The following is a 19421-nucleotide window of genomic DNA, read 5'->3' on the forward strand; positions in this document are numbered from 1 at the left end:
TAGTTTATACTTAAGAATAAATCTAAATTTTTCAACTGATGTCTTTTCTAGTAGAAACACCTCATTTATCAAAACAAGCAAATGCATTCCTTGTAAAGTAATACATGAACTCACCTTCTTATTACTTATGAAGTTATGTATCTTCAAGGATTTGGAAATACTAAACAAAACAACAATAAAACTACAGGCTGAGAATAAAGGACCACTTCACCTCAAAAGGGATACTACATTAGGATGTAGAACTCATAGGAACAAGTAACAAAATACCGTAAGCTGATAACCTCCCCTCAGGAACAGCCTTGGTTGGGTTTTTTTAGACCACTGTTAACATTACTGAATTACACAAAACTCTGCTTTCTGCATGCAGGATATTTCAGTTAGCTCTGAAGCTGTCTGCAATCCACAATTACTAAGGCTTTAAATTACTCATCCCCTTAAATTACATACATAGCAGGAGGCTTCTGGGGAAAAAAAAAAAAGCAAAACAAAGTTACAAATCAAATGAATTTCATGCTGTCACATCCCATTCTGAATATAGCATGTATAAAATATTATATATAGAGAGAGGGTAAGGGAAAAATATCAACCACCTGCTACAGATAAATAAATCTGTTCATTTTTCTTTAGATGACCTTGGTTACTCAGGCAAGCCACTGTATTAGCAAATTCCTCCAAAAGCAGAAGATTAAATACTCCACAGTGAGATTAATAGTAGGTAAGCTGTTGCTTCTGGTCTCGTGCCCAGAGAATGCTTTTCTAAAAGAACAAAGATATGACCATGCCAACCATCAGTACACAACATTGGACTCCACCTCCTCCTTTTTTAAAAAGCAAATCACCCATGCATCAAAAAATAAATTAAAAACAAATAGCGTTAACTGGTTTTATTGTATCTTTGTCAGATGTACAAAGCTAAACCAACAGGCAATAGTATCATGGGGTCAAGGCAGGCAATTCCACAACTGATGTTAAATATGTTTGTTATGTTTTTCAATAGAAAAGACCATTTCTGACCATTTATACCGTTTATACAGAAAATCTGTATTTTCTGACATTTTTTCTCATGATCAGGCAATTAAAATAAGAACATGTGAAAAGCTCATCAAAAAAAAGATCATTATTCTCAACAATTCTCTAGATGTACTGGAAAAAAATATGCACATGCTTGCTCTAATGAACCCAAATCACAACAATCACTAAAAACATTTCACATGAGCTTACATGATGTCTTCAGGGCAGCAGGTTACTTCTAATTAAAGAGGAAAAGTACTCCTAGACATAACAGGTTCCTAACTTACATACAAAGTACCAAATTATGTCTACCCTCACATAAATTGTGGATGCAGCATGGGAAATATGCTCATTTTCCTAGAATACCAAAATCTTGGTTTTCTGCATGCAGAAAGTTTGTTTTCTGACTTATGTCAGAAGCTTTCCTAGGATTTTCTCACCTATGTGCATCCCACACAGTTTAGAAGTGATCTGAATCCACCAGTTCACCAACTCCTTCTTCAAACATTACAGCGTATGAAAGAGTGATTTACATAAACTGTATAAGTACTTTACATATATGAAAGTAAATTGCCTTAGCAAAGCAAGTATTTGATAACATTAGGTACAAAACCATTCCATTACTGTCAAGTATGCATGGAATCATGTATGGTTTTCTTTTCTCTTTTTTTCTTTCTTTCATTTTATTAAATAGATTCTTCAATACGTGAAAGAAGCAATAGCAATTCATTAAGCAAAAGCACGGAAAAGAAGGCAGAGGCACTCAATTGGTACAGAGAGATTAATAATTTAAGACAGACGATCTAATCATTTATAAGTAAAGTAAAGAAAATTTAATGTGTGAACTACTTCTTGATGTTTCATTCATTTACTTGCTTGTACATAGGTAAAGTGCACTGTCAGCACGTGCCACATCCCCAGGCAGGTGAATACGGAGCAGCTCTACCTTTGCCTCCACAGAAACAGTTCCACAGCGTTTGGAAGCAATCGCTTTCTGTGAAAAATTTCCCCAGTGGCCATTTCTACTACGTATCTAACACTTGGCTTCATCACCTGTGCCTTTGACTGTCCACACCTTTACTTACTCATCCCAAAGTTCAATGATAAACAACCTTCCTCTGCCTTCAAAGCTGCCACTTTGGCAAGTACCCACAGACACAACCACAGCAGGAAGCTGTTATGCGAACCGTGTGCCTAGCTGGTTGTTTGAATCCACATATAGGAAACATGCAACATGCAGACAATGGCCTGTATTAACTTAATCCTAAATTGCGTTCATTTGATCGACACTAAAATTTTACTTTTTTTGCAGCTTCTGAGAGTAACTTACTATTACATACAATTTGAATTTGCATTACAGTATCATCCAGAAACTGGAGTTAAAGTAGTAATATGCCAAATACATCTTGAAAATTTTTTCATGTAAGTGCACAGATATTTTGAATATCACGTACACCTTTATCAGGCACCCATCTGCACTTTGCTTCCAGCATCAACTTCAAGTCAGGCTACCTCATTTAGAACAGATAAATTACACAAGTGTAAATAAGAGCTTGAGAACATAGAAAAGTCTCCTTTGCATTTGGACTGGTTTTGCTTTAATCAATGGTGTTGATAATAATTAAGGCACAAAATCTGTACGCCTAAATGACACACTGCAATTTGTTTACATTAGAGAGTTTGATTTGTCATTTTCAACTCTCCCTCTAGCAGGAAAACACAAAGCTATACATCTCCTTGGTAACAAATCGAGCCCAGCTCAGTTTCCCAAAATTTGGGCCTGGGTGGGGTCAGGCATCCCCTCCAGCACTGCCAACAACTGCAGTCACCAAGTACCTCCCAGGCACAGGTAACTGTCCCCATTTCTGGGTAGGGGACCACAAAGACATCCTGGATGAGGTTATCAAACCTTTTGCTACAGTCAAAAGCCTGCAAATCTGCACTGACCAATTTGCTTCTTTGTTCCGTTTCCTGAATTCCATTAGGTTTTGGCTCAACCACTTTAAAAGTGTTGCACAAAGGACAATTCCCTCTGTTTTTTTTCCTGGTATGACTGATATTAGTTGTTTCTGCTCCTGTGTAGTGAGTGATAGCTGATGAATCTCTCTCTAACTGCAGTTTGTGAAACTGCATCATGGAAGGAACGTATTATTGATGGTACAATACATTATAATGGAATTTTATAGAGATTTTATGGATTTCTTCCCCCTTTCACCTACCAGGCATTATTTCAGAGAGAGATTTCAGCAAGAGTCAACCTGGCTTTTGTTTTAATCTCCCAACTATGACAATATAATTAAGCTGTGAATGATATATCAAAGTGCCATACGCAAAGACAAATTGACAGGAGTAATTTTTACTACTCAAAAGCCTTCCGTTTCATATATCATAATATCCTGTAAAGCAAGTCCACTGACATCTGCTTGACTGTAAAAGCAATAGCTTGGTATAAACTTCAATTCATCCTTCAAACAGGTGTACGTACTCACTGCTTCTTACTTGCACCCTGTGCATTGCTACAGATGACACCTGCATTATTATTTTGGTTCTTTATTAGCTGCTTACCACAAACCTAAGGGCAGAACGTGCAATATTCTTATATGACAGCATTTCATGTGAGTGCTCTGCTTCTTCTTATCCTGACAGATTAATATTTTTAATCGTTATTATTATTTGTCTTTAAGAAAACATCTGCCACACAACCGTACTCCCACCAAAAAATGGAGGACTCGTATTCAAGCTCTTATGTTTTACATTTTACATCTGCTTTTGAATCTTTTCAGGCTTGGAACTGATCTTAGTTCTATATCTACACAAATGAGAACCTCATTCACAGCTAAGATCCCAAGGCACTAGTGCAATGCAATTATTATCATCACCATCACTATCAGCTCAATCAACCCGAATATGTGCTTCTAATGAGAATATGTCTTCAGGCAGCTAAAGTTCAGACTTGTTTTCTGTTTTGTTTTTAAATAAGCAATCTTTGCAGCAAGTAAATTGAAAACTTTATCAAACTAAGATTAGCATTTAGAGAGCAGCGACAAAAAATCTGAGCATAGCAAAAAATTATCAGTAAGAGCAGATTACCGTAGCTCATTTAAAGAGTTTGTTGAGTTCAAAGATACAGGTTGACCAAGAAGCAATTTGTTTACATCTCTGAATTCGTCTATAGAAGAACAGGACAAAAATAAAAAAAATACACCAACAATACAGATACAATTAAATACCCTTCTACCTACAGATAATACATAAAAGTAATGCTTACTATTTAAGTGGCTGTTTTGGCACAAGAAAAAGTCAGGGTATGGTTTTTTTCTGCACATTCCTGTGCAGTTCACTACAATAAATCTCTATGTCTTCTTGAAGGGGACATCTGGGCCGTCAGATACAAGAACACTTCCAACTTGAGGAGAAAAAAAAACAATGGAAACCCACAACAAAAAGTTTAATTTGCTTTTGTATGATAAAACGCCCTGCCACAAAAGTCTCAATTGTGAATAATTACCACTCAATCATATGAATCATTCTTGTGAATATTGCTGGGTTTAAAATGACACTCATTTTCAGCTGTGTGTTTCCAACTATTTGTATTAGAAAGCCACCACTTCTAGGGCAAGCATATAAAGAAAAGTGAAGGTGAAAACTTTTCCATTATCTTAAAAGACAGCCTATTACCTATATCACTTTCTCAAATATCCATCCATCCACACCTAATGTGTCCTATGATTTAGTCAGAACACATTCATAAAAATGATTCATAGTTGTTATGCAGCCACTTGATGTTAATAGCAAAGCTGATGTCTTAAATCAAAGCTGTTTCCCTATGATAGCCAAGGGGCAAAGCGACACTTTCAAAAACAGAAGAAAGAATATATTGGGGCAACTTTATGAAAGAAACATTTAGAAGAAAAATGTGAAGCAAAGCACCAGGGTCAAAAATACCATAACCAAATCACCAGATATCATTAGAGTCTGTATAGTACTTTGCATACCTAAACAGTAGTTCTATTTTGATGCACTGGTCCTCTACTCATATTAGAATTGCCAAAATTTTACTATATCCAAGTTTAAAACTTATATACTGAATTGTAATTATACCTATAGTCTGCTCTCAACTTTCTATGGAGATGCACAGTGATTTGTATAATCATAGCAATAATAAGATTTTTTTCTCGTCATATGAAGCACGTGAACTGCAAGTGAAAAGGGCAGATTCTACCATAAAGAAATTAAAATAAAAAGCCTTACACTTACTAATTGAATATATTTACTGAGTTTTAATCATATTAAGGGCTAGGCTGTATAGTATGAGTACTAGTCCTAAGACAGGAATGAGCATCAATTGACCCAATGTGCTCACCGAAAGTACTTAAGCCTCAGATGTAGCCTGTCTGCAAGATTTGCTGGATTGCAAAGTATAGAGGATGATATAGAACTACATTCTCTCTATTTAAATCTACTCTGGCACAATATGATTCAGAAATAGTCACTTGCAGACTTCAGAGATGTAAAGCATGATGCTGTTTTAGAGCCAGGAAAGAAGAAACATATAAGTAAAACTGGCATGATATAAAAGAAAAAAAAACACAATTAGCCATTGAATCTTGTAAGTCTCCCAAAATTAACAACTTACGAGATGCTGCAGCACACAGTTTTGACAGTTGAGAAACAGGTGCAATTTTAACCACGACCAACAACAACTGACATTTTGTTCACTTTCAGCAGTTCTCAGTTTGCCTTACTAATTGCCATTAAGAGCAGCTAAATTAATCCAACAGGATTTCTGAAGAAGCAGTGACCGAGCTTTGACATCGCAAAGCTGTCGTCTGATTTCTACCTCCATTGTTCTGGCCAGTAATTGTAACAAGAGAAATCCTAAACCCAAGTTCCCATTGCTAACCAGATGGAATTTTTAACAACTTATGAAATGACTGCCAAAGTGGAAAAAAAAAGGGGGGGGGGATGAGAACAGAATGTGCATACACCCTAGCAAAGTGAAATAATTACATAGATAAGTAGGTCAACTACAGGTATTTACTTCTTTTAAGAAGATCCAAAAATGTATGAAAAGGTTGCATGTGAAGGCATGCTCAGTAGGGTAGAACCCATGGCTGCAAACAGGCCTGCCTTACTCACACGAACGGAGGCACAGCTGGAACCACCTCCCCTAAGGGGCACCCAATGGAAAGGCACACTTGTTTCCAAACCAGCTCTCTGAAAAGCTGCTGGGGATCGACCGAAGAGCACATCACACATGTTCTTAATGATATTTTGTCAGGTGATTTAAAAGCAGGATAGGAAATTTTCTTTATTACAGCCATCTAGTATTTTGCATTAGAAAAATAGCTGTTCAAATGCCATGAATACAGCAGTCACTGACTTCCTTACACCCCGGTTCTCAAGCGAGGTCTGAAGCTTTCTACTAGTATTTAGGTCTGCAGTGTCTCAGTACAGAGCTAAGCATTTGTATTCAAAACAAAAAGGTGAAAAGAGGCAGGGAACCACCCTGTTAAAAAAAGAGCCTTCCATTTCCTTGAGGGAGGAAGGGCATTTTTAAAGCAAAAAAAAAAAAAAAAAAAAAAAAAAAGCCTTTGAGGCATAAATAGATGACAGCTTTTTGTTAACTCGTGCATCAGTTCGGGCAGTGATTCTTGGATGAAGCAGGAAAAGAGACATGAACGTGCATGCACATTTCCCCCAGCTGTGCCACGCACCCAGAGATCTCCAACTCAGTTTAGTTTTGTTTCTTCAGGCATCAGGTGTCTTCTAACCTTGTGAAACTCACATTATGTTATCACTAATTAAAAAATAAAAATAAAAAAGAATTTGGGGAAAGAGACCACTATTCGAATCCCCGAGCCTTGAGCAGGCCGTAAGATAAACCAGGGATTTCAGAAAGCATTAAAACATCAGGTTTTTAACAGGGAACTGATTCTAATCTTTCAGAAAGCTGAATTTTTTGTCTTAACTTCCCATGCAGCTCAAAAAGAAGGTGCTTCAGCATGCAAGGCCAATAAAGCCCCTGGAAAGATCTGTTTAACGTGCACATGTGCATACATGGACTGGCAGACCTTGTGCCAAAAGCCCAGGGGAATGTTAGCAGAAATCCAGGCATGGGAACATCTCGTTACAACCAAGCGTTAATCCGACATGAGCCCCACATGGGAACACCCAGACTCCCAAAGCCTCAGGAAAGGAAAAATATGAAACATTTAGAATGTGGGAAAACCTCTATCCCCTCCACTGCTCCACCACTCACCACTTTCTCCGTAAGGCAAAGCCAGAAACGGACACATGCAGCTTTCACATCTTCGGCAGACTACAAATTCGCTCCCCTACCTGCGAGCGGCACGGAGACATCGCTGTGTATTTGTTGCCCAGCCCTCCGCTCACAGCCCTCTCGCAGGTGCTGTTGCACCACAGCGGGTGGGAATCTCTGCACACGTGAGATGCTTGGATGTGCTGTAATCCCTGCTCCCAGCCTCGAGGTGAATGAAGGATATGATCTTATTGAGGAGAATACATATGAAGTAATACTGTACAACTACCAATGGCTTGTATGCACTGTTCCTTCTCTATCCAAATATCAATCTATGCCAAATATCAATGTATCAAGCCATGTTAACATGGTTAAAGACCATGGCATACGATCTTCTCCTCAGCCAGACATTTGGGCTGAACTGTAGCAGTACGAGTGCAGAAAAGAAAAAGAAATGAAACAGAGCAACCAAGCTACTAAGGACAACATATCGGTGTTAAATTAACGGAATTTGGGGAGGATCAAGGAAGTACCTAAAGTTTCTGCCTCCTCTTTATAGTGTCATGCTCCTAATTTACTTCATTTATATTAATAAAAGTCGGATTTCAGAACTATAAGTCTAGTTGAAAACTGCAATAAAGCTCACTAAATCTGTCTCTAATTATTATAATTAATGGACCAAAACAATCAGCTTCTCAAATTAACAACCTAAAGCAACTGGTATGGATATTTTTTTCTTGGTAAACAGGGTCTTCAGTCTTTTTAGTTAACAAAATTTTGAGTAGCCCATTCACTACTATTACATTCTAATTCTAACTACCCATTTACATATATTTGCGTAGATTATGCTCCTAAGTATTTATTTGAGATTAATTATTTTAAAATTGCACTCTAAGTTAGACTCATGCTAAGTTTAATAGTGTAGAAATGGATCTTCAAGAGTAGTGTACAACCTGTGGCTGTATTGTTTTTCCTCACTGCTTCATGAGCATAAACTATACACTTTTCTGTATTATTACTCCTATTACTCACCGATACTCATTATTAAAGTGCATGTTCTCCATTTAATATCTGAGACTGATAAAGACTCCTAGCATTTCAAAGATGTATATTTCTTAGTTTGATAATACATCACCTAAAACACTTTACGGAAATTAAAATTTCCCATTATTCTGTGATTACTACTCCAGTGTCTGTTATTTTATAGAAATTTTAAAGAATATTAAATAAAGCCAATCAGACAACATAAGAGCAGTCTTACCAAATCCAGAAGGGAAATATAGGATATTTCTAGCTTTAAACACACTAGATTTGGGCTTATAGCTTTGCAGTTTTATCCAGCAACTCTATTTATAGTCGTATATAGTCATATATAGTTAAATATAGTCATTTCTCAGTCTGAATCAAAGCCAATTCACCAACATTAGAATGAACTATTAGCAAACAAGATCACCCCTTGTCCTCATCAGCCTCAAACCATATAAAAACATCACCCGTAGCCCAGCTTCCCTCATAAATTTCAAATTACATACCCAGTTTAAACAAGTTTGTGTTCAGTACTTCTGTCATCTGTAGCCCATACGTGGTCAACTACTTATACAGTCTGACAGTGATAGGACAAAGGAGAACAGTTTTAATTAAAAGAGGGGATATTTAGATTAGAAGTTAGGTAGAAATTCTTTACTCAGATGGCAATGAGGCCCTGGCACTGCTGCCCAGGGCTGTGGGTGCCCTACTCCTGGAGCTGCTCAAGGGTCAGGTTGGATGGGCCCTGGCCAGCCTGAGCTCGTGGGAGCAGCCAGCCCACGGCAGAGGGTTGGAACTAGATGATTTTTAAAGCCCCTTCCAACCTAAGCCATTCTATGCATCTGTGTACTCACATGAGAATAACCAAGACAGCTAAAATTAAAAGGGAAAAGTAGGTAGTTAAAACAACTGGTTTGGCAGCTGCACAGGGGAAACAGGAGTGGTTCAACTGCCATGTTCTCACACATCAGTCTGAGAATGCCCTGCAGAGGATTCCTTAGGAGACGGTACTGGCTGGTGTGTGGGAAACCTAAATCTAACAGTGTTTCAACATGAGGGGTACATTTGAATACTCTTCAAAGTCATTGTGAAAGACGAGACAAACCCACTGGAATCTATTTGGAAAGTTATTGGGAAATGGCAAATTACTCATAACTTCATGGCTTTCTTCTTCTGTTGTCATCAAAACACCAGACCTTCCAATTACCACAAAAAATCTCAAAAACTAATGTTGAGACTAGAAAAACTTACAAATGCTTCCCAAGCACCATTGCACAGTTATCATCTCCCTGTGTTTTGAAACGTGAAGATGAGAACTAAAAAACCTCTTCTAAGGGAAAGAATGGCACCCCAATGTGGCATCTCCAAATCTAGAGAAAGACAAAATTCTAAACTGCAGAATGACTTGATGTTGTGATTTACAGGTTCCTGAGTTGCAGCTGGGAAGGACAGAGGTATTTCTGCTGGAAAGTATCCAATATATACTATAACTAAACTTCGGGTAACTGACTCACATACTTAATTCTCAGATTTTCTGAACAAGTCACTTGATAGAATGCAACTCTAACACCTTTTTTTTTTTTTTTGGGGGGTGGGGGGGGGGGGGGGGGAAGGGTCATGAAAGAAGAAAAAGGAGTGTGCCAATTTTAGCCAAAGGTAATTGGACTCAACATTCCTTCTTCCAAAACTATAGTTTTCCTTTCTGTAACAGCAGAATCCACAAGAAAATTTTAATCACTTCTGTGACACTTCTACAAGCCCTTTTTTATGTACTTGTCCTGAACTAGTAAGAAATTCACATCACACTGAAGGGATAAAACTACTTGAATTTCATCTGCTTTCAAGTCTCAACAAGAAATTTCATACAACTTTACCCATTTGGAGTGACCTTGCGAAGTCTCAAGCCCTACTGATATATTTCTTAGCTCAGACTGAACCAGTAAGAATAGTCCCACTCTCAGATACCCTGAAGACTAAGAAAAATATAATTTGTTCTTGTGCACGTATAAGATAAACATAATTTGTGAAAGCATTCATGAGTATAAGATTTCCCAAGGCTTCATATGACACGAGTTCATAAAACATTTGTGCCTGATGGTATACATTTTTACATCACCACCTCTCACTGTTGTTCTGTTACTGTGAATTTCATTAAGTGAACAATATTTAAAGGTACAAGGAGAGCTTTAGCAGTAGTTGAGTGGGGAAAGGATTTAGAAGTAATCTCTGCAGTTGCACCACAAGAACTACTGTATTAACAACACTTTGAGAAGGCAATGATATCATAGCAATTTTTGGAATGACGTTCTTACTAACTGTGGCTCAAAAATCAGTAAGACCCAACAGCCAAATTTCTCAGTTAATAATTAAATAAAATGGCATCAATCTGGAATTTGAATAAAAACAAATACAAATCCCAAGAAACTGTTATAGGAATAGCATTTGAAGTCACTCGGTTACACCAGAATCCCTTTGATTTTCATCTTCTGGCCTTATTTGGGAACAGTAGGCATTGCTGAATACTGAGAATAGACAAACTCTTGGTGTTCCTACAAGATTAATCACATCAGGAGTATGACCTTTGTGCATCCTAAATTTATAGGCTTCTACTTTTGGAAGGAGTCTTATACTGTTCCCTTCTTTCCAGCATCATATTCAGCCTTAGAATTTTAGTATGCTTACATGGGTATACCTAAAAGGAGACAAGGAAGTAACACCAAAAAGAGTCAAGACCTCAAAATCTTTCAAATGGACTAGCTTTACAATTCCCCATATAGACACGCTAGTGGAAAAATGACAATTCATATGATAGCAGTAGGTTAAATGCAAGAATTCCAGAATTAAAAGGCCTAGTAGAGAAGAAGAAATAGCAAGTCCAGGTAGCCCAGTCGGTGCTCATAACATACGTTTCACAAGAACTCATACTTCCCCCTGTATGGGTAGAAATGGGCCTTAGAGACTTTCATTTTATGAAGCCACTCTCAGTTGAGACTGTTGTCTTGAAAAACTAGGTTGTAAGTGAATGTAATATACTTGCATTTAAAAATAAAAACACGTACAAAATCACCCAACGGTTAGTAGGTTTGTGCCTATTTTAAAAAGCTAGTGAATTGAAGACCAAGGTTGATAGAACTTTCTCATTGGCAGGCTTCTCTACCTCCCCACACACAACTCTCTCCAGGCTCTCTGTACAGTCAGCCCCATGACCCTGCATTTGATTGTGTTGTGCCTTAAACTGCATGTAGTTCATAATACCATTTCTCACTCAGTTAACAAGGAATAAAAATTGATTAGAAAAGTAAATCATTCTCATTTTTAAATTAAGACTTCCACAGACTGCTGATACCATCAAGTAGGAATCCTGATGAGTACTTGCAGTCACAGTTTCTAATCGTAGGCCTTCAAAACACTGATTAGGGCACACAGCATCCTCTCTCCAAAACAAATAGTGCATTATTAAGATCTGCTAAGAAAAAAATTATTTTCCCTCAGGAAGCACTAGTTCTTCCAAAACCAAGAAGTCTTACAGAAATGCTTTCTAAAAGCCTCACCATAATGTTTTGTAATCTGGGGAAATGTGAGCATCGTCACAATTGAGCATTCAGCTTTTCACAGAGGCTTTGCCTCCCTTTGCTTTCTGTCAGCTTGTGGGGAAAAAAAAGGAGTGATAGGGAAGGAGAAAGAAATATTTCCTGTGCATCTTTGATTACAAGCGTCACTATCCTCAAACAGAGCTTTAATTGCCTTGGTTCTTATTTTAGCCCAGTCAGTTCACTCATATTTAACGATTATAGAAAGACATTACACTGTTGGTCTTGAAATTATTTTTGGATACCATTAGAAGTTTGGCTTTAGCAAAAATTCATTATTCAATTTGTCATGATCAGAGTAACAAGTATATTAGAAAAAGAAAGGCTCCACACTAACAAAAACAGAGGGAAAAGCAAAAGCTTATCAAGCTGGACTACAGACAAAAAGCTCCCACAGAATTGCCAGCAATAAGAAGATGCTCAGTTAGTACAGGTTTGACTGCACAGGTTTGCTACTGCAAATTGAGAAGGTATTGCAAGAAGTTGACCTGCTGTCAGCTGTTTTGTACTGCTGCTGGGTTACTCCTCTGCAACACTGGATAAATCCACAAGGACAGCACCAAATTGCAAATTGTAAACCAACAAGAGAACTTCTAAGAGAAATAATGTGGTTTTTGAAGGATCAGGTAAGTCCAGTGTGGATCAGCTCCAGAGAAGATTGACCTACAAGCAAAATACAGGTAAGCCAGCCTTCCAGAAGTAAGGCAGAAATAAGATGTCCTCTAACATTTCTGACATAGTGAATCACCAAAATAGACAGACTTGCTAAAAGACCTTTTAGCTAAGACTTTCACAAATTGCAGAGAAATTTTGTACAAAAGTACATATGAATTCACACACATACACAAAAAAAAAAAAAAACCCTTTCATTGTAAGAATGACAGCTTTGGAGTGAGGTGTTCATTCTAAAGAAGAATTAAAATGAAAATATGTCAAGAGAAAAAAAAAACCCTCGCCAGTTCTCGGCTATTGAGCTTCCAGTTTAATTTCAGTTTTGAGATAGAAGTCCTCAGAAAATTTATAAAATCTGGACATTTGTTTCTCCCCAAATCTTTACAGCAAGGCAGGTTGCAACCTTGAGTCTAGCAGCACTCCTACTGAATTTTACCATTCACTCTCATCTCTAGAATGAGAAAATAATCCTCTAAAATCTTGAATTCGCTACAACTACATGGAAGTTGGACCAGTTTCTTGGTGATGAGTGAATGAATGATGCAAATGTAGTAAATTAAATTCAAGCCTGCATACAGTTATGGTACTGCTGATCTTATCTTTATGTGGCTTAAAATGAGATCTTAGGATGTAAAAACACCATAAATTTTTTGAAGTGTGGTTTTACTTGATAAAAGTGATATGGCTTTTTGGACTTGCAATTTTTTTCTGCTGCTTTTCCTCTATATTGTTATCAACAGCCTTATATTTTTACTTCATGTAGTTTGGTTCCTTTGGTTAAGAACATTTCATAGAGACGTAGAATCATTAAGGTTGGAAAAGACCTCCAAGATCATCTAGTCCAACCGTCCAAGACTGCCCACTAAACGATGTCTCAGTACCACAACTACACGTTTCTTTAATATCTCCAGAGATAGCGACTCAAGCACCTCTCTGGGCAGCCCATTCCAGTGCCTGACCACTCTTTCAGAGAAGTTTGTCCTAATATCCAATCCGAACCTCCCCTGGTGCAACTTGAGGCCATCACCTCTCATCCTACTGCTGTTAACTGGGAGCAGAGGCTGACTCCCAACTGTCCATAAACTCCTTTCAGAGATTGGTAGAGGGCAATAAGGTCTCATCTGAGCCTCCTCTTCTCCAGAATAAACAATCCCAGCCTGATCTATTGTATAAGACCTGCCATAGCAGGAGAGTTGGACTTGATGACCTCTTAAGGTCCCTTCCAATCCCTGCAATTCTGTGATTCAGATGCTTCAAAGACAAATAAAACAACCCTGACTTGTCTAAGCCTAGTGGTTGTCACTTAATGTGTGTGAACTAAACAAGAACACTACTGTATTCTGCATGAAATTCTCCTGAAGTTTAATGGGAAGATTTTTAACCACTCTCCCTTTCAGATGCTTATAAAGTATTGCTCAGTCTCTTCACAAAGGAGGTAGATGAAATGACAGCAATCTTAAAGTACAAGGGACACATCTCCGCCCAAAACACACGCTTGTCAATAACATTAACTGTGTGCACAAAGAGGCTTTATTTGAGGGATGTGTGCTCAAGGAAGTGGGGAGGAGAACAGAAGGGAGGGGAAAAGACAAATAAGAGCCTGAGAAGGAAAGAGTCAAGGATATAGCCAGAATCAGCCTAGAAAGAAAGTTAGTTATAGCTTCGTGTACTGAACAAAGGTTTGATCTGTAAGCAAATAGGCAACAATTGAATTTCAAAAGAAAAAAAAATGAAGACATTACATATTATTTATTACATAAACAAGACACCTCACAGGATAAAATAGTTGTTCGGGCATTCTTACTTAAGAATTTCCTGAAAACAAACTAAAAACGACAGCTTTCTTAAAAAGGGAAAATATCTAGTATGAATAAGTAGGCAAGTTGCATGAATCATTGAAAAAGACAAGAAAAGCCTGAAAATGCATTATACAGCTTTACAACTAATCATTAACACAGAGCAACACTTAATATTTTTCCTTTGATGCTTGGCAGTATGGGAAAACATTCATGATTGAAAGCCTCAGGTAATGGCAGCTAGCAGGTGGTTTAGCCCGAGGAGCTGGAATCAGGAAGACCTAACTATTTTCATTATTATTTCTTTGTAAAAGATCAGAAGACAACATTTTGAGTTAACACAATGCAACTTCAAAGTACATGTATGGATATGCTGAGAAGGAAGAAGAGCACAAAGAACCTGAGCAATTGACAGCAGACAGGGCAGCACCTTAAAGACATGAGGCTGGAGCCACCAGCCAGTGGGACACCACGCCAGGAGGATCCTTGGGAGGCAATCAAGCCCCCAAACCTAAGGTAATTTAATTATTTGTCTCAAGTACATAATGCTGTTTTTCTGTGTATGAATGGAAAATGCCCATGAGTTTTATACCACCTGAACTTATGTGTTTTTTAAAACAGAATGAATCTTTATGACCAATGTATACAATTTAAAATAATTTTAGAATTTGAAAATTATGAAAATTGAGTTATTTCTGCAAAATGCATTAGGAAAGATCACATTACATACAACACAGATATTTCTTGAAACTTTCATTGAAAAACATAGTTCTGTGCCTTCAGAACACAGAGCTGCTGCCTGGATGACAAAAGAGCTCCCAGCTAACAAGGGAACAGATGTCACTAGATTCCCAAGGAATCTTTAACTTATAGGAAATATTTTATTAATATTTAACTATGTCTGTGTTCTGACAACTATTGTTATGTCCTCAACTTTTAGTAACAAGGAGAATTATTTCAAAGTGCACCATGCTTGAAAAATATCACATACAGGCTCTGATACGTTATAAATTAAAATTAAATTATGTTATGCGCTTCTATTCTCTATATCATTTTCACATTTCAAGAAGAGAACTTCAGCTTCACCAGCAGAAGTCTCTTAGGGATCAGATGGTTCTTGATTCTCCAGTCAATTTTTCCAAGGTACAAAAAGAGCAGCAACAAGTGCACAGTGCTCAAGTCTAAGGGGTAACATCAGAAGGTTAAGTAGAATCTTTAAATATTTCACTAAATTAACTTCTCTCTGCTTGCAGGCATTTCTTTTAGATGTACAGTCCGCAAAACTTAGAATCTGTAAGTTCAGTGCTTATGAAATTTTAATTTGACTGATGCAGTGAAAGAAAAAAAAGCATAATTTGTCACACAACAATTTTACTTTCCCACCATCATGTGGTCTTCTCCCTTCATCTAAACACCCCCTGCCAGGCTCTCCGTAATGCAGTCACTGTGCCTTAGGCTGCTACTATCAACCTCTTTCTTCAACTTTTTACATTTTTCCTGTATCCTTCCTCGCAGATGTAGCTACCTATCTACATGTAGCCAATGCACACAGCCACAATAGCACTACAGTGAGCCAGGAATACTTTTTCATGCTGTTGCCTATAGAAGTGGAGGCTTTTTATACACAGTGACACTACAAAGCAATCCAGCATTTGATTTACTCTCTTAGCAGAACTTTTCATTATAGCTTTATAAATGCTGCCTGATGATATTGGCTTTAAAGATCCTGCTCCCCACGTAGTCTCTGTGCAGTTTATGTCTGCTTTGGATTATACTGATTTACTAATTGACTGAAACACTAGATTACACACTCTGCTGGATACTTTCAACGTTAAGCAAAGTAATTGATAAAGAGTCCGTGCCTGTTGGGCCAATTTTTCTAGGATCTGAGCCTTTCTAGGAACATACATCAATTCAAGTCAGTCCTCAAAAAAATGAAAGAAAAACAACAGAAAAAGCAGCCTTCTGAAACAGCTGTTTTCTACTGCAGGAAGGTGGGCAGAGGTAGCAGCAGGGGGAGGGACGTGGTTGGCAGCAGAGCGCTGAGCAGTGCCCGCTGCTGTGGCATCCATGGTAGTGTTCTACGAAGCACCTGTGGCAGCAAGCAGTATCCCACAGTGCTCCTGAGGCAAGTGGAAGAGCAAGAGTCCTACCAGCCTCATCCCTGGAAAGTGCAGTTGAGTACACATTTGTTATTAATCAATAGCTGTTTGAATGTGCATCCCTTCCCCATTTCTACAACAGCTGCCAAATTTCATATGACCGAAATAGCCCAAATCTTCCAAACAGAAAGACAACCTTTTTTTTTTTTTTTTTACCTTCCTTATTTTTTTTCTTCACAACTTATGTGAATGGCCTCAGGAAAAGGAAATGGAGCAAGCAAGGAATGAAGATGCACTTGCAATGTCAGAATGTAGCGCTGCAGAAATAGTTCACTGCTCCACCTGCTGTTGGGCTCCTTTTCCTGAACAAACCATGCGCTGCCAAGCTGCTAAACACAAGAACATGCACCCACAGACAGCTTCACCACATAAATCCATTTTATTAAAAAGTCTGGACTGAGAATGCACAAAATTGAAGGGAAGTCAGGAGGAGACAGAACAGAGATTTACTGCTTTAGTCAATTTTCATTAAGACCTTGAAATATAAAAGAACAGTGAGCCAGACTTGCCACACAGGCTTGCATGCATCTTTGAAGGAGATCTGCGTTGTCTGGAGAATAATAAAAAAAATAATAAAAATCTATCTACACAGCAACCATTTCTTACTTGAATCAGTATTTAAACAACGAATTACTATTCCTACTCGAAGGCCATATGCAGGTTATTCTTACAAATTTTACAGAGATAAAACAGAAGTCTGACTACTTTTCCTCTAACTCCTTCAAATTCTCTTTTGCAGCTCGTGGGCTCATCTGACTAACAGGTAATTGCTGATATTTCCTGAGCATGCAGTCACGCCAAACACCAGCACTGGCCACTGATGCTTTCTAACATACTTATTCTGCCTGAAAACTGCTCAAAAGGATTAGGGAATAAAGAGGAATAAAGAGGAATGCGTACCGCCAGGCTGCTCCCCGACCTCCCTGCCAGCACACACAGTCCCAGCTCGCTCAGGATGTTCCTGGCTCCTCATCAGCCAATTATCCCCTTTAAGCACTATCATAGATCAAACACATTAAATCCTTGTGGTCAAAGGTGCAGGCTTAGGTGATCAGTAGTAGTAACTTCAATAGTTGAATTGCATGTTCTGCTGTGGCTAATAAAGCCTGCATTTCATTAATCTTTTCAGTAGGCCACCTGTAACCAAATGTTTGATTAGAAAGAAGCTGGGTTTCAGGTTGTGGTAGGAAGGAATTAATATAAATAGGTGATGTAGTAGATGTTCTGTAAAACTGCATATAACAGCTGAGGCACTGACAGTCATTAAACAGTAGGAGGTCAACAGGACTTATCTGAATTTTCAGCAGTTAAAGAGGAGATTCTGAATTTATTACTGCATTTTGGCATTCTAAGTGATATATCCTTTTATACTAAAACCTCCTTTAAATTATCACCTGTAATTATTCGCCTTAGAAAAGCCATTTACTTTGTATAGTCATACTGACATTTGATTAAGTACGCACACAAAATATCCTAAGTTACTACTCTCAGCCCATCAAACTTTTTGGGTCCCTATTGTAAACCAAAATGTCTCAGAACTGCTCAGCAATGTCATATATACTCATCAGCAACAGCAGTATACAGACACCAACACAGGAATCACCAGCACTGCATCCTCATCTTTCCAATCGCAACCCCGCCCTACCTCACTCTAAACTTAAAATCCAAGGACTACATGCAGTCAGGAGTCAATTGCCCAATAGATCCATGACACCTACACCTATGCTTGCCTCAGCTATTAGTTCGATTCTAATCTCAGGCTCTAGATATTTGCATCACAAACCCTAAACATTAGGGTTTGTTGTCCATGATAAATCAGTCTACATGAGCTTATTCCTAAATACTTGATTTCTCACAGCTCACAGCACAGAGTACCTTGAACCCAATGTCAGATTCTTGTCTACAAACCTATAAAGCAGGTGTGTCCAAATCATGGCCCTGGACAGTCAGTAAAGCAACCCCACAAAATCATAAACATTCGACATCATTATGTGACTTTTCAGTGATAGACTGTCAATACATTAATACTACTGGATTATTTCCATTTTCCAAATATTTATAAAACTAAAATGCATTCCCAGGAATATCACTCCAGAATCAGAACCTACCCCTGTTACTACTGCCTGGCAATCTCCTTATAAAAAGGAAGAGAGTTTACATTCTTCAATCCAAACCTAACAGGCAGTCAGTTCAGACACTAAGAACATCACTTTTTCAGTATGTTATATTCAAACAAAATCAATTTTTCCTATGCTTCCCTCTTCATAAATACCATGGCTCCATCCAAAATACAGTTTCTGTTAGAAAACAATACCTTTACAGTTCAGGATGAAAGCACACAATTACTGCTAAATTCTCTGAAATCCCACTGACCTCTCATATTATAAAGCATTTTTTTCCTTCAGTTTCATATTTTAATTATAAAAATAAGTTTTCAAAACCAATACAATTTTTCCCAAAACTTGTTCTGGCTTGTGCTGCCAACAAATGTCTTATGGATTTTTTCCCCCCATTTGACAAAACTGGTCATTAGTGTGGTTTGGGTGCACAACTACTCGCCTGCACTCTCTTATAATCACATTTCCATTTGCTGTCACGACTACCACATCTCTGGTTAGTGGCATGATTTTATTAATTCATTTATTTGTTTGAATGTCTACAAGCAAATAAAACGTGCCTGGTTCAAAGAACTTCCAGGCATTTCTGTAGTTATAACCTGCTACAGAAGAACAAGAAGCTATGCTTCCTTGCGGTGTAAGGTACAGCATGCAGCCTGGAGGGATACATATCTGTTTTGCTCCTTCTCTTTGCTATCACAGCACCTGGACATCAAGCATGGTAACACCTTCCTTCTCCATCCCTCCTTACACTCATAAATTCTACCCTGTAGGTCAGACTCTTC

The 19421-nt window shown here is 38.0% G+C and overlaps 1 protein-coding gene across 12 annotated transcripts in view; it reads right to left on the minus strand.

The window, feature by feature from the left end:
* Positions 1-19421, minus strand: part of NAALADL2 (N-acetylated alpha-linked acidic dipeptidase like 2) — a 379774-nt gene that overhangs the window by 242556 nt on the left and 117797 nt on the right. The window contains exon 1 of one of the 12 annotated variants that reach the window (XM_015291703.4): positions 7274-7497. The exons of the other annotated variants lie outside the window; for them this stretch is intronic. Coding sequence (XP_015147189.3) covers positions 7274-7310 — 37 coding nt within the window. The 5' untranslated portion in view covers positions 7311-7497. Of the gene's footprint in view, positions 1-7273; positions 7498-19421 lie in introns of those variants that run through there. 12 annotated transcript variants of the gene reach the window in all.

Source organism: Gallus gallus, chromosome 9 (genome assembly GCF_016699485.2).
Source record: "Gallus gallus isolate bGalGal1 chromosome 9, bGalGal1.mat.broiler.GRCg7b, whole genome shotgun sequence".
Taxonomy (NCBI): Eukaryota; Metazoa; Chordata; class Aves; order Galliformes; family Phasianidae; genus Gallus; species Gallus gallus.